The 23,462-nt window shown below is 50.8% G+C and overlaps 2 protein-coding genes and 1 long non-coding RNA gene across 20 annotated transcripts in view; 2 read left to right on the forward strand and 1 right to left on the reverse strand.

Moving 5' to 3' along the window:
• The window catches only part of LOC306648945, a 440,075-nt gene that overhangs the window by 371,209 nt on the left and 45,404 nt on the right, over positions 1–23,462 (forward strand). The gene's annotated exons all lie outside the window — the stretch shown is intronic.
• ODAD1 (outer dynein arm docking complex subunit 1) overlaps positions 1–23,462 on the reverse strand; it is a 46,455-nt gene that overhangs the window by 14,545 nt on the left and 8,448 nt on the right. For 13 of the 18 annotated variants that reach the window (XM_079119427.1, XM_079119415.1, XM_079119421.1 and 10 more), the window contains 12 exons: positions 23,279–23,401; positions 22,873–22,986; positions 19,462–19,529; positions 17,015–17,196; positions 16,758–16,892; positions 15,876–15,958; positions 15,581–15,749; positions 12,367–12,530; positions 12,192–12,289; positions 11,851–11,929; positions 11,348–11,776; positions 8,377–9,198 (listed from right to left, as the gene is read on the reverse strand). In XM_079119427.1, coding sequence (XP_078975553.1) covers positions 8,731–9,198; positions 11,348–11,776; positions 11,851–11,929; positions 12,192–12,289; positions 12,367–12,530; positions 15,581–15,749; positions 15,876–15,958; positions 16,758–16,892; positions 17,015–17,196; positions 19,462–19,529; positions 22,873–22,986; positions 23,279–23,401 — 2,112 coding nt within the window. In that variant the 3' untranslated portion in view covers positions 8,377–8,730. Of the gene's footprint in view, positions 1–4,004; positions 4,128–7,239; positions 7,974–8,376; positions 9,539–11,347; positions 11,777–11,850; positions 11,930–12,191; positions 12,290–12,366; positions 12,531–15,580; positions 15,750–15,875; positions 15,959–16,757; positions 16,893–17,014; positions 17,197–19,461; positions 19,606–22,872; positions 22,987–23,278; positions 23,402–23,462 lie in introns of those variants that run through there. The other 5 variants (XM_079119425.1, XM_079119428.1, XM_079119429.1 and 2 more) reach the window with 5 other exon arrangements.
• On the forward strand, positions 166–5,944 carry ZNF114 (zinc finger protein 114). The gene has a single exon (XM_079119441.1). It carries the CDS (start codon positions 3,280–3,282, stop codon positions 4,117–4,119), a length of 840 nt encoding a protein of 279 aa, XP_078975567.1. The 5' UTR covers positions 166–3,279; the 3' UTR covers positions 4,120–5,944.

Below are 23,462 nucleotides of genomic sequence, written 5' to 3' on the forward strand. Positions count from 1 at the left end.
GGGAGGCTGAGGTAGAAGGATCAAGAGTTCAAAGCCAACCTCAGCAACTTAGTGAGGTGCTAAGCAACTCAGGGAGACCATGTCTCTAAATAAAATACAAAAAAGGGCTGGGAATGTGGCTCAGAGGTTAAGCACCCCTGGGTTCAATCCCCAGTACCCAAAAAAAAAAAAAAAAGTTGAACAGAATTCATGTGTGTGCACATTCCCACAGGAATGTGATTGCTTGCTCAGATTAATGTTTAGGAAGTGTGGGGAGCCTGAATCTTCATGGCTCCTTTCTTCTCCCAAACTCTCCTTGCCTGCCTCCTTCAAGGGACACAGAAAAGCTAGGACTGGCTCCCGTGTTAGTGACACTGTGCCTGCAAAGGCCCACCAAAGGGCAGAGTGGTTCCCAGTGACTGAGGGTACCTCTGCCTAAGGCTGGGAGTGGTCAGAGCACATGGGGCCAGGCAGGGCCCATGCCCCACGTGTGCCCAGGCCCTGCACCTCTGGTTGAGGAGAGACAATACACAGGGGATTCTGCTGGGACCCCCTGCCAAATGACAGATCCTTTCTACTCCTTATCCGGGGCCTGTGGGTCAGATGAGGTCACAGAGCATTGTCTTTAGAACCAGGGTCTCGCTGTGGGTGTTACTCAGTTCCGAATCAAGCCTGGCTTTCCAGCAAAGGCAGCCCCCAAGACTGAGGTGGATCTGGGAGTGACAGGGAATAAACAGGGGCTGTAAACTGAATTGTGTGACCCTAAAATCCATAGTGAAGCCCCAGTCCCCAGTGTGACTGTATCAGGACACAAGTCCTTTAAAGAAGTGATAAAGTCAGATGAGGTCATAAGGGTAGGGCCCCAGTCCATGATAAGGAGACACCAGGGAAGTGTGAGCACAGGGGAAAGACCTCGTGAGGACACCAAGAGAAGGTGGTCCTCTGAAAGACGAGGAGAGGGGCCCCAGGAGAAATCAAGCCTGCCAGCACCTCGAACCTGGACTTCTGGCCTCCAGAACTGTGAGACGATCCATGTCTATTACAGAAACCTCCCTGTCTGTGGTGTCTTGTTATGGGGCCCTGGTAGACTAATACAGAGCACACAGTCTACCCGTGGAGTGGGACATCCCTGAAGCTGTGACTCCGGAAGCAAGGATTTAGGGAATGAGGACAGACAAGGGAAGCAGAAGCACAGCCCTGGTGCAGCTGAAGCCACAAGCCATCTTGTGGTCATCTTGGGAGTGAATGTGGACAGAGGGGAGAGGGTATGATGGCAGAGCCTTCAGTGATGGAGAACCACCTTGAATGAACCTCCTGAATGAAAGGAGGTGCTCCTTTGCCATAAGCCACTCTCCCTATGAGAGTGCTGTGGGAGATCCTTCAGAGACGTCCTGGGGCTGCAGCAGAGTGCCTCACACCAGGGACGTGAAACGACAGAAATGTATTCTCTTACAGTTCTGGAGGTAGGAAGTCTGCAGAGACATGTTTGGGTAGCCCTAGGATGGCAGCTGGCGTTGAGCCAAGAGGTGGCGCATAATTAGTGTTAACAGGGCGTGATCTACTTTTGCCTAATTAGTTAATGTCTCCTTTGTGCTAGTGGTCAACAGATGTTCCTCATTTTTTCTTGATTGGTACTGTGGCGCATGCTCTAACCATGCTACTTAATCCTAAGATGATTGGCTGCCTTAGGGTATATAAGACATTCTCTTCACCTGGGAGGAGATCGCAGAATGAAGGTTGCAGTTCGCAGAACGCGGGACTAAAGCCACACCTCTAGATCACAGATCGCGGAACGCAGGACTAAGCAGACAACTCTAGGTTGCAGATCGCAGAATGAAGATAGCAGAACACAGGGGTCACAGGTTGCAGGACGCAGGTTATATGCCGCACACCGCACCCTACACCTCCAAGAAGTGACCCACCTTTAAGAAGCAGTAGACCTTTGATAAGTGTAGCCTCTCTGAAAGAGTAGCACCTCTAAAATTAGGCAAAGTCTTTCTTCCTCTCAAAGCCTCTCTTCCTCTAAAACTAAAAGTAAGCAAAGCCTCTCTTCCTCTGTAAACTAGTAAACAAACAAGCAAGCAAGGAAGTAGCCCAGATAAAGATAATAGAAGTAGTTCAGTTCCAGTCCACCTCTGATAAATTACCGCGGGATTGTTGCTGCGGGTGGCAACAGAAGTCCAAAATCAAAACGGCAGCAGGTGGTTCCTTCTGAGGCCCTGACGGTCAGTCTCTTGCCTAGCTTCTGGTGGTTGCCAGCCGTCCTTGGCACTCTTGACCATAGACCCACTCATCCCTCCAATCTCTGTCGTCACTGTCACATGGTGTCCTGCCCTCTGTGTATCTGTGTCCAGATTTTCTCTTTCTTCCCATTGGATAGGGCCAACCCTACTCCATTATGACCTCATCCTAACTCCTGACATCTACAAAGACCTAACTTCCAAATCAGGTCACCTTTAAAGGTCCTAAGGGTCAGGACCAACATGTATTTGGGTGGGGAGGCACAATTCAACTATAACAGGGCCCCACCAAGCCAAAATGGGAATGTCGTTTTAGGACATGGTGACCTTCATGGATGTGGCTGTGAATTTCACCAAGGACAAGTGGACCCCTCTAAGAGGAAGTTCTTTGATGACACGATGCGAGAGAACACAGCGTCCACAGCCAAGGATGCCCCACCTGTATTTAGTCAACAATGGGACCAGTGCTGGTTTAGTACCTCCTACGTTCTGAGAGGTGTGTGAGATATGGGAACTGGGTTGTTAAATGACAGACACAGCCACTGCCCCCCAAGTAGCAGACATTGAGTTTCCCCAAGAATCTGGAAGTCTGTCAGTTGCACGACATTTTTATGCCTTTCATGATGAACAAGCCTGTGTGGGAACCATAAGTGGGTATAAATGGAGCACAGGAAAAGGGTCATTCTAAGGCACTAAGCTCACTTAGTCTTGGGTTCTTCCCTTTCCCATCTTTTCATCATTGTAAAGAAATCCACACAGGTATGGCCGTTCTCTCTCTCTCACCCACCTTCAATTAGAAGTAAGAATTTAATCCTTGTGCCACTTTATTTCAGATTGGGTGACTCAATGTAAAACCTCTCAACAGGATGTTCTTGCTAGAGGCACATTTCAAGAAGTCACCAGATGTCTCACTGGTGACACGTGGTGGCCTTCCCCGTTAGATGACCAGAAAAGCCACAGCACGGAGGAGCCACAGAAGCCAGGGGAACAAAACGGGAGCAAAACCGCAGTTGCCTATGAGAAAGGCGCATCTCCAGTTGTGTCCTGTGGGTGTCATGACATGAGGGACAGCTCGAGGCTTGTGCCTTCACAGAGAGAGTCCACAAGCAAATACAGCCCGCCATGTTCCTGGAATAGCGTGACGTATTATCCCATCTTAAACAGTCAAGAAATACCTGAAAACAATGGCTGTGACGGAGTCTGCTGGCAGAATGTGCAGTCAGTCCCGCAAATGAGAACATGCACAGAGCAGAAATCACACCCATGGATCGGCGCTCAGAGCTACGTGCACCGTGTACATGATAAAATTGGCACAGGAGTGGCCATTCAGCCATGGAATCTACCTGGAAAAGCCTTTGGTGGAGACGGATCACCCAAGGCACCCAGAACTCCCAGCACAGGGAGAATGTTTGCTTCTGATCAGTGTGGAAGCACCTTTGGTCACAATCCAGTCTTTGCTTTGCAGGTAGGGTCCTACCGCATGGAGACAGAGGCTAAGAATCCAGGTGGGAAAACCTCTGCCCACGCTCACCCTTCCGGTCCACGCAAGAGAACTAATACTGGAGTGAAAAGCTACAGGTGCCGCCAGTGCGGCCGAGCCTTTGTCTACCAGTCCTTTCTCAGGAGACACATGGACATTCACACGGGCGAGCAGCCCTTCGAATGCGAGCAGTGTGGGAAAGCCTTCAGGTACTCCCTGCATCTCAACAAGCATCTGACCAAGCACATTGTGAGCAAGAACTACGCATGTCAGGAATGCGGGAAAGCTTTCCCAAAGTCCTCAAAACTGACTGCGCACATCAGGACACATACTACCGAGAGACCCCATGCGTGTGAGGAATGTGGGAAAGCCTTTGCTAAGTCTTCAGGACTCCGGAGGCATCTGAAGACTCACAGATGACAGGCTTCCTGTGGATGGAAGGAGAGTGGGGTCAGCTTCATCAAGGGTCTCGCTGTCCTAAGCACAAAAGGAGGATATACTAGAAGGAAGCTCATCGAGTTAACCTGCAGGGGGACATCTTTCCAGAACTCTTGAGTGAAAATTAAGCTCCTCCCAGAAGCTCCACCACCTCCCAACAGCACCACAAGCTGGGGGATATGATCAAAGTGTGTTATTTGCATATATGAATATACCTTAATGAAACCTATATTCTGTAAATAAAAATGCACTCATAGATGACTCCACCCCCAAGATGACCACATTAATCCAATCGTGAAGGCAGAAGCCTTGTGCCCAATCACCTCTTAAAGGCCCCACCCCTCAACACCGTGGCATTAGGGATTGAGTCTCCAACACTCGAGTCTGGGGGGACACATTCAGGCCATAGCAAATTCCATCTGCCTCTACTGTGTTCCTCCTCCAATTGTGTGGGCAGGGGTGGTACTGGGAACTGAATCCAAGGCTGCTCTGCCACTGAGCTACATCCCAGACCTTTTTAAATTTTATCTTGTTTTATTTTGAGACAGGGTCTCACTAAATTGCTGAGGCTGACCTTGAACTTGCAGTCCTGCCTCAGCCTCTGCAGTCGTGGGGATTACTGGAGTATGCCACTGCATCCAGCTGTGATCAACGTGCGTTATTTTGCTCTGTGATCAAACTGCATTATTTGCATATGTGAATTTATGAAACTCATATTCTGTAAATAAAAATACACTAATCAAATACTCCACCCCCAAGAATGGAGGGGATTTTTTGTTTTGGTTTTGATTTTTTTGTTTGTTTGTTTGATTTTGGGTTTTGGTTTTGTTTTTATTTTTGTTTTGCTTTTTTTTTTTTTTTTTTTTTTTGTGGTACTGGAGATTGAATGCAGAGGTGGCGTACCCCTTTGTAGCCAGAGGTGGCTATACCCCTAGCCTTTTTTTTACTTTTATTTTGAGTCAGGGTTTCTCTAAGTTGCTGAGGCTGACCTTGAACTTGTGATCCTCCTGCCTCGGCCTCCTGAGTTGCTGGGATTGTAGGCATGCACCATGGCCCCCAGCTCTGTCTCTTCTTTCTGTTTGCATAGTAACATGTTTTTTATGCCGTCTACACAGGAGCACCCAATCCATACACAAGCCAACCACCTCCTCATCTTACTCTCATACTACACCAGTATCCCCCTCACACATACCAAACTAAATCACCCTGGGGCCAGATACCACACAAGGTACCTGCTCAACTTTACTTTTATGTCTAGTATAAATCCCAGTGTCCTACTTCTTAATTTTGGTTCTTTTTATAATACATATGATGGTATCCATTGAATATTTCTTTGTATCTCTTCTTTCAGAGAAAGATTCAGCCAGGTAGGTGACAGATAGAACATGTTCTTACATTTTTCACTGCTCTGTAGGTTACTTCTTAGACTAATTTCAAAGAGATTCTTTCCTTCACTGCAGAATTTATAAAAACAGCTGCTGAAACCACTCTTGCACAGGCCTCACGACAAAATGCAAAAGTCATTCTTGGACTGAGTGACTTTCTGGATTCTGTGATTCACATACGTTCGATGCAAAATTATTTTAGACACAGCAGGATTGTCTGATTCCATTTATATGGTATTTGCAGAGGAAGCAAATCTGGAGAGACTGAAAGTGGATTAGTGGTGGCCTGGAGCGGGAGGTGGGTCGGAATTGACTGCGAGCTGGCAATAAGGAAGTTAGCAATGGAGACACTTTAAAACTGGATTGGGGTGATGCAAACCTATCAAGACTCATTGAATAATACCAGACCATGGGTGGTTTGCAGTCTGAAGGAAAAAAGAAAGAAAAGGGGAAGGAGGAGAAAGGGCAAGAGGAAAGAGAATTCCAAAGTTCTGCCAAGTTCAGCCTTTGGTGTTTGGGGAACACCTGCCTGCTAGGGAGTCAGCCAGTAGAAGGGGACTCTCCAGCCTGGCCCCTGTGACCTGCTTTTCCTAGGGGTCTGCTGCTTTATCTGAGAGTTGGGGTGCATTGGGACTCCTGCCCATCTTGGAAGGAAAAGGGTGATCTGCAAACTGTTAGCCCGGATTCAGCCCCAGGTCATGTAAATGGGGCTGAGTCCTACCCCTATGGGAAGGTTGGGCACAGGGAAAGGACTCAGGCGGGAGGCCGGAGCCCTGGACTCAGTTCAGAGAGAGGAAGCAATGTGATCTTAGGGTTTCCCCACCTCTACCCTCATAGGTCCTCAATTCCCGCAGGGCTGTTAAATGAAAGCTTTAAGCAATTGGTTCAGCAAATCTACTAAGTACTTTGCAAATATTAACTCAGGGGGCATTCACAACAACCCTGTCAGGTGGGTGCTATTATCGTTCCATTTTATAGCAGGGAAAACTGAGGCACAGCCAGGCTAAGCAAGATGCTCAAGGTCAGCTGTGATTGCCAGAAGTTTTGCTCTTAGTTCCCAAGCTGGAGCGTCCTTGTGTTGGCGGGGTAGTACATTTAGGAGGTGTTTGTCCTCCCCACTGGGAGGAAGGGCCTCATCTGGAGCACAGAGGCATTTAATAGAAGGTGTGGAAGGAAGGAAAGCTGGATGGATGTGTTAGGAGGGCCATAGCCCATATTCGGTTTTTACCGCCGAGCGCCTCTGCAGGGCTGTGCTCTGGGAACTACTTTCGAGATCAGGGCTTCTCTCCCAGAAAAGAGGATCTTCAGGTCGAGGTGGGACCAGAAGGAAACCACCTGCTCCAACTGAGTGAAGAAAGGAGCAAAACCCACTCCGGACGGGGCACGGGCGCCACCTTGCGGCAGAGCTCTGCTAAGGCAGCGCCTCAAGAGAAACTTGGTGTTTGGGGCGGGGTGGAGATTGTGCCCGAAAGACAGGTGGTGGCCGGCGCGATAATGGGAGGTTGTCAGAAAACCAAAGTGTAACGCCGGCTTCCCAATTTATCTGGCCGTGATGTCCAGTAAGAAATAATTTGGCAACAAGGTAGTCTCACAAAATGATCCACGTGATGCCTTTTACTCTATTCTGTCCCCTCGATGATAGGCGCAAAAAGCCCCCGGCGAGCACACCCAACCTGGGTACGAATCTCAGAAGGGTTTCTTTTTGGCTCCTGCCTGCTGACGCCTGTCTCCTAACAATTCATGGCACACCTAAGCAAGCTAGGAACGCACAAACCCCCTGCGGAGCAGTCCCCAGGTACTGCAGAAGGTCGCAGCGGGAGTGAAGAGCGTTAGCGGGAAACACCCGCGGCAACCCAAACCAGGCGCGAATCACTGCGATCTACACAGCCACTGCAGTCATTTCTCTCCTTGCCACCCATTGGACTGCAGCTCCCTGACCTGTGGAGGAGATCAGAGGTGGCCGAACCGCGCCGCAGAAGACGCTGTTTTCCCTAACACTGACAACCCAGTTGCCCACCTGTCTGGGACCCAGATACCATCCCACATGCCTTCCCTTGGAAAATCATTTGAAAGACTCCTATTTCAAAGGGTGACGATGGTCACCGAAAGCCATAGCCTGCCATCTGTTGTTTATAAAGCTCTGTCATTCTCCATCACTGCTTCTCCAGTCATGGATGCCCCTGGGCAGCAGGAAGACCACACCTTGAGCTCTCCTTAAAGTGACTTCCTGTCTTCTGAGTCTCCTCTGCTCTCCCTTGTCTCCACTTTTCTCAGCTGACACGGACTCTGAGGGAAGGAGGGCTGATGCCCACACCACTCCCCCCATGACTGCCCCCCACTGCCTCACAGACAGCTCTGATTTCAGAAAGGGTGGATGGGGCTCAGAGAAATTAAGACACTTGCCCAAGGCCACACAGCTCAAATGCCACAATACCCGTTTCTGCCTCACTCCTGGGGGAGAAAAATCACTAAATGTTCCTGATTTCACTGCTACTGGGTAAAATTTAGTTTAGTCCTACTTCCCTTTTCACCAGTAAAACTGTAACAAAATGATCCAAGAAGGAAATAAAGAGCCTGTGTAGGTGACAACACCATCAGCTGATATTGCCACCTCCCATTCCCACCACCACCTGTCACCAGCAGTGTCACCATCTTCAACATGGTCACCAATGTCTCCAACACCCCATCACCACCTCGAAGCAACACTGAAGCCACCCGTTCTCATTCTCCATCCCACTCTGTACACTGGGTCAAAGGGGATGTGACCGTGACATTGGAGGAGATGCTGCTAAGCTTGGGAACCAAGAGGTCTCACTTGGACTCTCTGGCTTCTCTGACATGGCCCCAGATGCACCTGGGCTCGCAGCTGCAGGATTGGCCACCGACAGGTGAACCCGGGGAAGGCAGCAGAGGGTCCAGGACCTTGAAGCGGTCAGCAGCTGGGGTTAGCCTGGTTCTGTCCTGCTGTCCTGGTTGAAGAGGCCACTTTGGAGGCAGGGGTGGAATCTGAGGTCCAGGGCCTGCTGTGCACACCTTCCTATTTGGAGAAGAGAAGGAAGCCACTCAGGGGCGGGAGGCAGAGTTAGTGGCCACAGCCCTGCTGCACACCCAGGTGAGACCTGCGGGGCCAGAGGACGGATGAAGGGAAAGCAGCCGCACTCCAGCAGCGTGTCCCAGGGTATCGGCCATCTCCATCTCCTTCCCTCTTCTACACCCCAGAACCGAGGACGACCCACAGCACAGAGGAAGAACTCAACAAACACTTGTCAAATGAAAGGGTAAAGAGCTGGAGATGCTCTGCATCCCACAGCCCAGTGAGAGAAGAGACTGCAGCCCGGAGGCGAGATGCCTGCCGTCCGCTGGGGGGCTGTGGCGTCAACAAGAGCACACCCTCGATCACCTGTAGCCTGCCCACCCTGTAAGTCGGGGTCTCCTCCCGGCACCCAGCAGGCTGCAGATCCTTGCTGTTTCTCGGTAAAGGTCTAGAAGTGTGCGGCGTTAGCTTTGTACCCTGGAAACAGGGTCTTTGTGCCCTAAAGATGTAAGGCAGCTTCCGTTCTAGACAGCTTTCAGTGTTTTCAGAACTGAAGGCAGTTGCCCTGGGGGCGCTCTCTGTGGGAGTCCAGGGAGGCTGGGGCACCTCAGACAGGCCTGACCTCACCCACCTCTTCCAACTCTGAAATCAGCCATAGTGGGAGAGAGTATTGCCCCCCAGAACTGGCAGACGCTCCATGAAGAACCATCAAGAAACACTGATTGGGAGATAGCTGGGTACCCTTCACCAGATCCAGGGATCAGATGGGAGAGGTGACTGGATTGTCCCGGGGCTCACAATTGCACGCAGGCCTGGCCCATGCTGGGCAAGCACTCTAGCACAGAGCCCAGCCCAGCCCCTGCTCATCCCCTCCTCACCGGCACACTCAGCCCTGTGCGTCCATGGGTTCCGCATCTGAAGACTCAACCGATTGCAGACCTAATTTTTTTTAATGGTGCCAGCCAGACACTGTAGCACACACCTGTAATCCCAGTGACTCAGGAGGTCGAGGCAAGAGGATCCCAAGTTCAAGGGCAGCCTCAGCAATTTAGTGAGGTGCTAAGCAATTGAGTGAGACCCTGTCTCAAAAATAAAAAGGACTGGTGATGTGGCTCAGTGGTTAGGTGCCCCTGGATTTGATCTCTGGTATAAACATCTGTGGACCTTGGTATTCGTGGGGTTCCTGGAACCAATCTCCTATGAATACCAAGAGATGACTGTACTCATCACAGGTATTTTTTTAACCTTTATTTTAGTCATGTATTTATATGTGGTGCTGACTATTAAACCAGTGCCTCACACAGGCCAGGCAAGCGCTCCACCACTGAGCCACAGCCCAGCCCAATCACAGATATTTTTTGAGTATTAGCTCTGCCAGGCTTTCCATGTGGCAGTTCATTGTCACACACGCACACCTCAGAAGTACATTCTATTGTCACCCATTCTGCCTGGGTCAGGAGGGGGACAAGTCACCTCCTTGGACGTGGTGGGATGAGGCTTTGACAAGGCATTAGGCATGACTACAGGCAAGAGTCGTCCACAGTGGTCTAAGTCCCCGATCCCGCTCCACGGCCTGCAGTGGGCAGTCAGCCTGCAGACACATGAACCAACTGTACTTCCCCAACCCACCCCAGCCCTTCAGTGAGGCAGGGTCAGGTGCCCTGCCTTGGATGATAAATTTGAGTTAAGGTGATTGCGCTGTGTCATATCCAGGTAAAAGGTTTGTTTGTTTTTTGGGTTTTTTTCGGGGGAGGTTGTACAAGAGATTGAACCTGGGGGCATTTGACCACTGAGTCACATTCCCAGCCCTTTTTATTTTTTTGAGATAGGGCCTTGATAAGTTGCTCAGCGCCTCACCAAGTTTCTGAGACTGGACTTGAACTTGCAATCCTCCTGCCTCCTGAGCCGCTGAGATTATAGGTATGTACCATAGCGCCTGACCCAGATAAAAGTTCTAAGAGCCTACTCTTTCACTTTCCCTTTCCCAGTGCCAAAGGAGACTGGTATCCCTCCAGAGGGAGGTTGTTCCATCAGCCTGGGACACAGGGAGCAGAGCTCTTAGCTGACCCACACAAAGCAGCAGTGATGGAGAGAAAGAAACCTTTCCTGCATTAGGGTTACTGATTTTGGGGTTGTTTGTTACTGCAGCGTAACCCAGCCTATTCTGCCTGATTACAGTCCCCAGCAGAGCCAGGAATGTGCAAGTTTCAAAAAATGAGTGAATGATAGGGAACAGGGACAGGGTCACACATTCTCCCCTGGACTGGTGATAGAGGAAAGAGCCATGTCTCCAGCTGACTGTCTCACACACACCCTTGTAACCAGGCTGGGGTAAGAGTTGAGCTCCAGACCTTTATTTCCTGTGGTCACAGCTCATCTGGTCAGTATGGGCAGGGGGCTCTTGGGGAGTGAGGAACTAGGAGCTATAAAGACCGGGACGTGGGATGCCAGGAGAGCCTGGGAGATGGAGAGGAGGAGAGGGGGCTAGAGAGGGAGAAGCAGGGCAGGAGTGGGGACACAGGTGGTTAGGGCTGAATGCTGACGGGCAGAGGAAAGAGATGGGGAGGGACAAAGAGACACAGGCCCGCCCACGCCGGGGGAGACGGAGATCCCCAGGGCAAAGAGGGAGGCTGAAACAGAGAAAAGCTGCACAGAGCAGGGCAGGGTGCCGCTGGATCCCCTAGAAGCACCGGGAGTCCTTGCTGGTGGTGGAGGCGGGCCTGGGGCTGGAGGTGACCCCTCTGCTGGAGACAGCACCTCCGCTGGATTCTGACCCAGTGCCTCTGCTCACCGTGCCACCTCCAGAGCTCTCTTGGCCTCTGCTGGACTCCACATAGCCAGTGGATGCCAGGTTGCTGCCAGAACTCATGGACCTGAAGGTCACACGGCCGCCACTCGAGGTCCGGCTGGACCCCAGGGCCCCACTGGTGCTAGAGGAGCCGAAGGTGGCCTGGCCTGTGCTGGAGTGGTGATCCCTGGACAGCTGGCCTATGCCAGAGCTGGGGAGGCCGAAGGTGACGTGGCTGATGGAGCTGGTGCCGTGATCCCTGCTGGTCCTGTGGCTCAGGATGGACCCCGGCATCCCAGGGATCCTGCCAGTGGCCCCCGCACTGGCCACTCTGGTGCTGGAGAAGCCCGTGCTCGGGGTGCTGTCCATCTTCCCCACCGCCTCAGCCAGCTCCTTCTGGCGCTGCTCCTGGGCAAGCTCCTGAACCTCCACCTGAGGCAGGTGGACAGTTAGAGCCCCAAAGAATGGCCGAGGTCCTGACCACGACCCGCCGGTCCCACTCTCACCGCCTTCGTCACTTGGCTCAGCAGCTCCTCCTTGCTCATGGGATAGTCGTCTTTGGCCACAAAACCTGGGGGGTCCTCTCTAGGGTTGGGGGAAGGCAGGAAAAGTCCAGACTCACGTCCACAAAAGGCCAGAGGTACCTCCCTGCCTTGACAGAGGCCCCCAGCTCTTCCCCTTGGGAACACCCACAGTCTCCTCTTCCCACAGTCCCGAGTCCCTCCAAGCACTGTGTCAGCCCCTATCCTCCCAGAGACACGCCCACCACCTAGTCCCCAGCCCTGTGGCCTACTTGCTCCCTTTACCCCAGGGACGTGCCTGCCCACTCCCCTGCCCCAGGTCTCACATGTTGTCAGGGGGCTGGAGTGGGGCAGTCTTCTTGGGAGGATCCTCGTAGCTCTGACCCAGCAACAGGAGGGCAGTGTCAGTCACGGGGGCTTGGTTCTGGAATGTGAGAGCTGGGGTCAGCTCAGGCCCAGTCACAGGCCAGCCCCCAGTGCCCTGTCCCTTGCCTGGCCCACCTGGGCATCTAGAAAGGCCTGCACTGTCAGGAGGTGCACCAGTCGCTTCTCAATGAGGCTCAGGAAGAGGCTTATGTCCCGATCCCGCATGTGGGTCTTGACCCCGAGGAGGTCATCGATGACACTGCGGTCACAGTGAGCCTTGGTGAAGAGCAGCTGGATATCTGGGTCAGGGAGGACCTACTGTCACTGATCCAGCGCAGCCCACTGGTCGCCAGCCCTCTCCCTGCTCAGGTCCCTGCTGTGCATTTTGTGGAAACAGCAGTCCAAGCTCAAAGATTAAAAGCGACTCACCTCAGTTCAGACAGCCCAGCCCAAGGGCTCAGAGGGACAGAGCTGACATGGGCCTTGCCTCCATCTAAAACCTTAGCCAGAAACAAACCCAGCACATGCAGCCTCCCAGGGCCCCTCCTGATAGTTGAGGGATCCAGCAGCTGCAGGGCTGTTTCCTGTTTCTTTCTAACATCAGACCCCAGTTGCATACGACCAGATTAGTCACTGTCTTCCATGGACAGGTCAGTGTCAGGGCCCAGTTGTGCTTAGTTATCTGGCTATCATTAATGAACTAAGATGCACCCATGACCTTGACAGAAACCTGCACGTGGCCTGCAGTCCCAGGATCCCGCACACAAGCATCCATCATCCCAGATCCTGCGCCCATCAGTCCCCTGCTTGTTTTTCATGTGGCTTCGTGGCATCTCTGCATATTCTTTAAGTATACATGACATGTCTCCTTTTAGTTGTGTTAACTTCTTAAGAGAGGTCTCATGGCATTATTGATAGCAGCAAACAATTGGAAATGACCTAAATGAATAACTGTGGGACAAATTGTTATGGGTTGAATTGTGTGCCCCCAAAATACCTGTGTTGGAGTCCTAACTTCCCAGTACCTCAGAATATGACTTTATTTGGAAATGGGGCCACCGGAGATATACTCAGGATAAGATGAGGTCAGAAGGAGTATGGTGGCCCCCCGCCCAACATGACTGGAGTCCTCATAAAACAAAAAGGGAAAAATGCAGAGACAGGAGCGTGTGAAGAGAGCAGAGCCATCTGCAAGCAGAGGACAGATGCCTGGAACAGATCCTTCTTCCCCAGCCCTCAGGGGGAACCAGTCCTACAGACAAGTCAATTTCAAGCTTCCGCCTCAGACTGTCAGACAACACATTTCTGCGTTTAAGCCTTCCTGTTTGTGTTGTGGTATTTTGCTACGGCAGCCCCAGCAAGCGAATAAACCTAGTCACATTACAGAACATAGCTCACCAAGACCAAGAATGAGATAGCACTACTATTCCATTCTACTTTTGTCACATTACCATATCACTCTATATTAATATAATTTGATTACTGAAATGGCACCAAGATATTGGTGAGTTGAAAAAAAGTAAAAGAACACAGAAATAAATGGACATCCACAGCATTTATGTAAACATGACCAACCAAAAATGTACAAATTGCCTAAGTGCATGTGTGTGTTTGTAAATTCCAAGAAAAGGCTACATAATTGAGTCCCACTGTACACCCCACAGTGATCTTCTGCTTGCTCCCCATCCCCACAGCCTTCCTGTCCCTCTCCTGCTGTAGCTTCCATCACTGTCACATCTGGTTTCCATGACGACACTATGAAAGAGGCAAGGCACCCCCATTTCCAGAAAGGCTCAGAAAGAGGAACCTCACACCAAGTCTTAGGAATGGTGGCAGTGGTTCAAAGCCAAGGTGGCCCAGCTCCTGAGTGTTCTGAATGGCTACTTCCTAACAATGAGATGGAAGGTAGAGAGACGGCACAGCTGGATACCCCAGAGGGGCAATTTTAACAAAAGAAACTCTAGGCTCCCACCTCATACAGATTACTTTGTAATATGGAAGCTAAAACAGTAATGTTTCAGCAGAAAACAGAAGAGTGCCTTTGTAACCTCAGAGCAAGCCAAGACTTCTTGGGCAGGCCACTGAGTCACATGACAACAAAAAGAAACGTTGGTAAATTAGATATCATCAAAACTAAAAAATAAATTTAGGTTTATTATAAGAAAGTGAAAACATAAGCAATGATATGGGAGAAAACATGAAAAAGAAACACTTTTACACTATTGGTGGGGTTGTAAATTTGTACAACTGTTCTGGAAATCAGTATGGTGGTTCCTCAAAAGACTCATGGAACCACCATATAACCCAGCTAGACCACTACTCAGTATTTATCCTAAAGAATTATAGGCATCTTAACTACAGCAATACATGCATTCCCATGTTTATAACAGCACAATTCACAATTGTCAAACTATGGAACCAGCCTAGGTGTCCATCAACCAATGAATGAATAAAGAAAATGTGGTAGAGCCAGGTGTGGTGGCACACACCTATAATCCCAGAGACTCAGGAAGCTGAGGCAGGAGGATCACAGTTCAAAGTCAGCCTCAGCAACTTAGCTAGGCTCTAAATAACTTAATGAGACAGTAGAGACGAAAAGGAAAAGAAAGGAGGGGTGGGGTGGTCACGTGAAAAGCAAAGGGAGATGAGAGCAGAAGGAAGGGAGCAGGGAGTGGGGAGGGATATTGGCCAAATCACACTGTTACACCATGTGTAAGTAACAACCAGCCCCACCATTCTTGCAACTGTAATGCTCCCATAAAAAATGTGGAGGGAAAAAATGCTACTATTCAGAATATGCAGTGAATTCGTACAAGACAAACGCCCTAATTTGTTTTTAAATGCACAAGATTGAACATGAACCTCACAAGACATTCACATGGCCAATAGGGTGCCCCATGTTATTAGTCATCAGACAAACACAAATTAAATTAATGAAGATAGTACTGCAGGTACATTCACACGCATAACGTCAAAACATCTGACAGGTGCACATCTGGAACACTCTGGTGCCCTCGAGGGGTGGATCTAAAACGTAGCCACCAGCTTGGAGAACTGTTGGCCATTCTCTAATAAATCTCAGTATCTACCTGCCCTGTGCCCAACAATCCACCCCTAGGCATTTAGGGACAGATGGCTGGATGATGAGTATGGGTACCAATGAATACCGGATGGATGCAGTGCATGAATGGCTGACAGTGTCCTGGACAGCCAGACGGACCCTGGATGCACAGAGATGGATGTCCAAAGCCAGCCAAGTGTTGGGCCCAACTGGACCCTCTGCCGGCTCACTGCACCCTTCCAAATCGAAGAAGCTGTGGCTGGGGGAGGGGCTGCCACGGGCGCTCACCAGCCTTGAGCGTGTCCACCAGACCCCGCAAGTCCTGCAAGCGGGCCTCGAGATGATCCGACTCAGAGCGTGCTGCATCCAGGCGCTGCTGCAAGGCTGCCTGCTGCTCCGCCTGCTGCTCCTGCTGGGTGCTTCCGCTGGCGCGCACGCTCACCAAGGCCTCCTGCATCTGTGGGGACAGGGCCTGGACGCTGGGCGGGGCTTCAGGAGCCGGGAGAGAAGTGCAGGGATTGGGAAGTGCGGGAACCAGAGCGGAGAGATGGGGGAGGGGAGAAGGTGCAGAGGCTGCGCCCACCTCTTTGATCTCTTCTAGAAGATGCTGCAGTTCCCAGTTCTGCTCGTTGATGAAGTTAAACTCCGCAAAGTTGCGCTCCTCAACTGGGGGGAAAGTCGGGAAAGGTGGGGTCCATAGAGACAGAGGCAGATAGGAAAACAGAGATCACAGACAAGCAGAGAGAGATTAAGAAAGACCACACAGAAAAGAAAAAATAAGGGGCTGGGGGGATAGCTCACTCGGTAGAGTGCTTGCCTTGTAAGCACAAGGCCCTGGGTTCGATCCCCAGCACCAAAAAAAAAAAAAAGAAAGAAAAAATTAAAAAAAATTTTTTTTAAAGACCACAAAGTAAAGAGACCAGCAAAGAGAGAGAGGCATTAGCAGAGGGGCACAGAAATCCAGAGCAAATCAGAGTGAAAGTGACAGCAACAGAGACAAAGAGACACCGTGAGAGAAGGGGATATCGAGGCTCAGAGAAACAGACAGATGCAAGAAAAGAGGAAAGCAGGCTCGAGAAACTGCAGTAGGGACAGAAGAGAAACAGAAAGGGACACGGAGTTGAAGGAAAGAGTCCACCAAGGCAGGCGTGGGGCAGGGGATGTGGAGAGACAGAAACAAAAGACAGATGCAGGGGCCTGTGGAACCCAGGGGGAAGGGTACAGACCCGAGGTGGGAGAGTTTGGGGAAGAAGTGGAACAACCGGATGTGGATAGCAGAGAAGGACAGAGACACGCCATAGTCCTGGCAAATGGACCAGACGTTATGTCCCAGGCCTGGCTCATTGTTCCTGTGCTGTGAAAGTCCCCAGGCTGGGAGCTGCCTAGCATCTTGACCCACAACAGTCCACACGAGATGCAGGGTGCTGGGCCACCGAGCCCTCTCCCTCTGCCCAGCACCACTCACTCTCCAGGTATTTCTGTACCAACTGGTCCGGGTCGCTCTCGCCGGTCAGCTGGGACAGTTTACTCAGGGTGTCCTCATAGCGCATCACCAGCTTCTCCTGGGAGGTCTTTCGGAGTCCTTCGGCCACTTCCCGGGCTGAGGGAAGACACAGCTGCGTAGTGGGTGGGCACTAGGGGCCCACAACCCAGGGTACCCACTTCCACCTGGACACCGGAAGTGCCAGCCCTGTCCACCCAACCCTGGAGAGGTGACCTCACCCCGCTGTTCACGCTTCTCGACAGTGGGATCCCCCCGGTCGTTGTTCTTGAGCATGAGGAAACTGTGCAGCTGATCCAAATGTGAGATCTGCCGCTGCAAGATCTGCACCTCTGTGTCGTTCTGGGCCACCTCCTTCTCCGTCCGCTCCCGAAGCACACCCATTTTGGTCTTTGCCTCCTCCCTGTGGGGAGAGATCAGCAAGGACTAGGAGGTCGGGGTTTGGATGGAGGTCTGGAGTCCTGGAATAAGCAATGTCAGCCGGGGCCCTAGGGATGGGGTGGAGTTAGCTGCAGTCACTGGGATGGGGCCAGGTCAGCCTGGGACAGCAGCTTATCTTGTAATCACAAAGAGCATAGAACTTTCTAGGCTCCCAAGCCAAATCAGGATGGGGTTATGGGGCAGTCAGGGCCTGTGGGGACTGACAGCCTCACCCACTGACAGGCACTGCTGCTGCACACGGGGGCATCTGGGAGGCCAGACATCACTGTGACTGTGGAACAAGGACAAAGCTTGCGAAGAGGCCAGGGAGAGACCAAGCCTAGACTACCAGACGGGTGATAAGGTCACTGTACGAGAGTTTGGAGGTTGTGTAGTTGGAAATTTAAGAGGCTTGGACAGCTCGGGGCCTGGTAAAGCCAGGGAGGTGACACCACCGCCACTGGAGCATGTCCCATTAGGGTGTCGGGACACCCTGGAGGCCTCACTCAGCACACCCACACCTTGCTCAGTCATGAATGTGGCTTTTCTGCTTTTGACATAGTACAGCCAACTGTGAATTTGACCTACACCTAGCCCACTACGAGGTCACAGGGTCACTGGGGTGGGGACATACAGTGGACCAGTCTCCTAAGGGTCTTTGCCCATGGCCATTCTAGTTCCCACCTCCATATCCTGCCAGCCTCGGTTGCCTCCACCCAGAGTTCAGCTTCTTGCTGGATTTCGATTCCGTCGAGGCTAGTTACAGCCAGTCCTCCTAGGTGGACAGCCTCCCCTGACAACCTGGGCCCCAGTGACAACTCCATCCTCTGCAGTCAGGACTTGCAGATCTTTCTGTTCTTGGGACTCCATGCAACCCAGAGCCAAGGAAGAGGAAACCCAGCTTCCTGGGAGAGGACCTTAAGGGGTCTGCCTTACAACAGTAGCTTGCGGAGGCAGATACCATCATGACCACCATGCCACAGCAAAGGAAACAGGCTAAGAGAGGGACAGGGACCTGCCCAGGTCATCCAGCAAGGAAGCACTAGAGGCACAAGCTGGTATGACAGGAAGTGTGGGCCATAACACCTGCCAGGCCTTCGAGCTAAAACTGCCCTGAACTGTACCCAGTCAGCACACCCACTTCAGGTGGCTGGAAGAAGTGGCAGAGGCTAGTTCCTGGAAAGGCATGGACAGGCTAGCAAGGACTGGACAGAAAATATGAACTAGGTCAATCAGATCCCCTCCCTCAGAATTTGAATTAGGAAATGCTAAGAATGAGAGAAGAGGAAGTCAAAGCTAGAAGGATGTACAGAGAGAAAGCAGAGGGGCCAAGCTGTGAAGAAGCCGGGGCTGTGTAAACAGAAGCCACTAACTAGGCATAGATCAGGCCCTGAGGGTCATGGTGGAACAAAGCTAAGAAGTCACAGAATCCGTGGAATGGAGCAAGCACGCAGCTGCCCTGTGGCTGAACCTCAGAGGCTTCACACTGAGCGAAAAGCCCAACACAAAGGTCAAAACGACCTGATTCCACTTATATGAAATGTCCAGAACAGGCCAGTTGACAGACAGAAGGGAGACTGGAGGTCAGCAGGGATGGGAGAGTGAGCAGGAGTTGCCTTGCGGGGATGGGAATGTGCTGAATCTGGAGAGGAGGGGGGCGACGCCACACTGGGAAGGTCCTAAGTGCCGCGGGGCTGCACACTTGAAAATGGTGAGTTTTGTTATGTGCATTTCAAAGAAAGGAGGAGGAAGGGAAAGAAATTACAGACACCACGCAGTAGACCTGGTCTTTTACAGATGTCATGGTGTTGGGCGCCATGAGGAAGCAGAAGTCAGGAAGTGGAAAGCAGATCCTAAGCAGAAGGTGAGAGAGCAAGAGGCAAGCAGCAGAGCTGAGAGGAGCCAGGGAGGCCAGCACCCAGCTTCCCAGCTCCATCCCGAAGCTGATGCAAGAGAATGGCTGTCCCTTTCAGCCAATACTGACCAACAATCTTATTGTTCTTGCTGCTGGGTGCCTCCCATGTCCCAGGTCCCCTGCTACGAGCACCATACGTGCATCATCTGAATTCTCTCTACGGCTACAAGCTGAAAGCCATCAACAGACAGGGTGATCTAAACTCTTACTCTAATCACATGCCAAGAGAGGCAGAGAAGGAAACAGACTCGGTATGGGGAGCTGGCCCTGGTGGTCTGTTTCTTCAGTCCTGAGACTTCCTGTCATTGCCACCCGCAAGACCCAGGGCCCTACCTGACAGTGTAGGCAGAGGTGGAGGAGATGATGAGGGCGCTGACCATGTGCCGCAGGTGGTGGATCTCCTGCCAAGAGGAGCAGGAAATGAGTGCTGCTTCTTCCAACCCCATCACAAGCCCACAAGCAGAGAAATTCCTGAGCCTGCAACAGTGAAGCCTCCTCTTGAGCAGCTGCCTGTGGAGGGGTCTTAAAGAGGTATGGGACAGGAGGAAAGTGGAATGGATGAGCAGCAGAGGTGGCTCAGAAAGCCACCCGTCCAGGGAAAACACCTAGCCAGGAATAGCCCAGTACTAACTTTCCTGTTGGATTGGGAAATCTGCATAAATTCTATCACTGTGCCGCAGCTGGGATGTGGTTTGTCTCCAAGAGGTTCGCATGTTGAAAGCTTGCTCCCAGCATTATCATGTTGGGAGATGGTGGCACCTTTAAGAAGCAGAACCTAAGTGCAAGGTTATTAGGTCGTTGGAGCCACTGCTTCTGGAAGGACCCTGAGTTCACTCTTTTGAGAGCAAATATGGCTCCTTCTCTGTCTCTTGGTCTTCCTGTCTCATCACATAATGTCTCCCTCTTGCCTGTGCTCCACCATGATGTGACATAGCCAAGGGGGCCTTACAAGAGCCAGCACTGTGCTATTTTGACTTTCAGCCTTCAAAACTGTGAACTGAATAAACCTCTTTTCTTTATAAAAGTATCCAGTCTCAGGTATTTTGTCAGAGCAACAGAAAATGGACTAATACACTGTGACCACACTTCTATTTTCTATTTTCTAGTTCCACAGATATTTCTGCAATGTTATGGGTAAAAATCATTCTTTCAAAACAAAGGAAGGGCCGGGTGTGGTGGCACACACCTATAATCCCAGCACATTGGGAGACTGAGGCAGAAGGATCACGAATTCAAAGCCAGCCTCAGCAAGGCCCTAAGCAACTCAGTTAGACCCTGTCTCTAGGTAAAATGCAAAAAGGACTACAAATGTGGTTCAGTGGTTAAGGCCCCTGGGTTCAATCTTCAGTACAAGATAAAAGGAAGGAAGGGAAGAAATTTTATATACACACACATACATGTACAGATACACAGATATGTAAACACACATTCAGGTGAGCATACCCAAACATACACGTTTAATTTTGTGAATAGAAACCCAGGATGAAGAACTAAGAAATATGTAACTTACAGGGGCTGTGTGGGAACCAGGTTGAAGAGGCAGGAGGCAATGATATATCTTTGGGATACTTTTTAGAAGAGGTTTTTTGTTGGGTTGTGTTTTGTTTTTTTTCTTTTCAGTATTGGGGATTGAACCCAGGGATGCTTTGCCACTGAGCCACATCCCAGTCTTTATATACTTATTTATTTTTAACTTTGAGACAGGATCTCTTTAAGTTGCTTACAGCCTTATTACGTTTCTGAGGCTGGCTTTGAACTTGCGATCCTCCTGCCTCAGTCTCCTGAGTGGAACAGTTTTGATTTGGAAGCTTGTTAATGTTTTACTTGTTCATAAAAGAAATTAAATCAACAAAGAGAGAACAGAAAACTAAACCTGAATGCAAAGAGAAGTAATGAACCTCACTGTATTGCCCATGAAGAACAACTCACATAGAAGACCAAAGAATGGGAACTATCCCAAGAAACTTCTGAACACAATGATGTGAAGAGACATATAAATACTTATAGGTGCCGAGAAGAAAACAAACTAGGAACCAATCTTGACCGCTACTTATTGTGCTGGGGCTGGGATAGCACAGCTGCAACAGTTCTGAAACTCTTTCATGTATATCATATGATTGAGCTAAAGTAAATATACTGATAGATGCTATTGGGAGCCAGGGTTCCCACTATGGGAGGTGAGAGAGATGAAGGGGGAATGTCCAGTCAAACACCAGTGCTGCCAGACTGGAATTCAAGGTATTAACAGAAATTCATGATTCTAAAATATATGCATATGTTTCCTGACTCAGGAGGAAGGTCTTTGAAGTCATGACGCTCCAAAGAAATGAAGACTCAGTGTTTGTATCCTGGATCCCCAGCACCTGCTCCCCATTAGGAAAGAAGAGGACTCCGTGGAGGAATGGAAGACTCCAAGGTCAGCACTGAAGCACAAGATCACTTGTATTTCCTGACCAGAAAAAAAAAAAAAAAAATGATGGAACTTGTCCAAAGGTCACCGAGCCAACTTGAGGGACACCAACCAGCCAAATCTGGGACAATCTGAATAAGGTCACCGAGCCAACTTGAGGGACACCAACTAGCCAAATCTGGGACAATCTGAATATCAAAATCAATGATGACAGAACAAATTTTAAAAAGTGGGGGGATCAATGATGACACTATAGGTTATCACCCCTAGAAAAACTAAGAATGCTCACCGAGGACACCAACACTCAGGGTAGGGGAGCTTTTCCTTAGGGAAAACACAGCCTGAGAAAAGCAGAAACGGCAGAGTAGAGAGACACCTCCATGCAGCAACTGCCGTGCCAATGACGCAGGCCAAACCCTGAAGGCACTGAACAGGCCTGTGAAGGAGTGTGGGAGGCAGGGTGTCACAAAACCAAAGAATCTCCGCAGGCTCAGACCCGCTACCAGGAGAAGTCTCCCGGGGAACCTAACTAACGCAGTGGTCAAAGGCACACTCCAGTCAGGGGACAAACCACGGCAGATGCCTCCTGCCTGAAGGCACTCAGCACAGGACCGCACTCTGCCAAAACTGCATCCCTGGAATCAGAACATGAAGAAAGGTCAGACAAGCCCCTAGTGATGGATGTGGCACAACACAACTGGCCTGGATGCTCCCAAAATGCCAAGGTCGTGGAGACAAGGGGAACGAAGGCAGCATTCCAAATGGACCGAGCCAGAACAATCAAATGCAATGTGGGATCCTGGACCAGAGCCTGGAGTCGGAAAATCAAATGAGCTACAAAGGACGGCATGGGTCAATCGGGGAACTTGCAGCGTGGACTGTTTAGAATCTCAGCAACGTCAAAACTCCTGACTTGGATAACTGCACTGCATTTATGTTTTAAAAATGGCGTATTCATAGGAAATAAACATTGAACAGTGAGGAGCATAATGCCTGCAACATACTGTCAAATAGACAATCCTAACAAGAAATCACTTTCAGCAGCAAGCCAGCAAGCATGGGGCAGATCACCCATCCTGGTGAAGGAGTGCTTTGTAGGATTCTTGCACCTTTTCTGTGAGACGGAAGTTATTTCAAAGTAAAAGTTAAAGAACTGGGGAGGACGAGAAGGGGTGGGCAGATTCCTCAACAGACTGTGAAGCTTCACAGTTCCCTGTCCCCGGAACTACAGCAAACCTGCGGCTCTGAGCAATACCACGCTTGGCTGGAGCAGTGGCACAGGAAGGGTGCGCAGCAGCAGCAGGACCAGGTCAGGGCCCTCCCCTCTCACTGACCTTCTTCATCCTGCGGTCCACATTCAGATAGCGGCGCCTCTCAATGCGCAGCAGGTCCAGCTCCTCCCGCAGGGCCGCATTCCGCACCAGCTGGATGTCAAAGTGACAGGTGACCTGGGGTGGGGGTGCAGGGGTCTGTGAGCCTGGCTGCCTCCCTCCTCCAGACTCAGCCAAGGAGGGGGCACTTCTCAGAGCAGAGATGGGGGTCACAGGAACCAGCCTGTTCCTTCCTTGGGGACCCCGAGAGGGACCGCCTCATCAGTCTCCTTTCCTTGGAATCCTCCACCCCTCCAGGGTCCTTTCTCCCGATACTCCCCCACCCCACCATTTCCAGAACCTCACTCCTATGCACAGCTCTTCCCTGACCCCAGAGTCCAGGTCTGGAGAGCCCAGAGGCCTCCCTCACCCTGTTCAACTGGTCTTCCAGGATCTTGATCCTTCGCTGGACCTTGGCCTTCTGTTTCTGGATGAATCCAGGAGCCTTGGCATCCTTACCTTGGGTAAAAATGCGGGTCTCCCATTCCTGGATCTGGAAGAGAGGATGTAATCTGTCTGTTGCCTGGAAGAGCCTGAACGGCCAGACAGAAATG

Source organism: Sciurus vulgaris (genome assembly GCF_902686455.1).
Source record: "Sciurus vulgaris genome assembly, chromosome: 17".
NCBI lineage: Eukaryota > Metazoa > Chordata > Mammalia > Rodentia > Sciuridae > Sciurus > Sciurus vulgaris.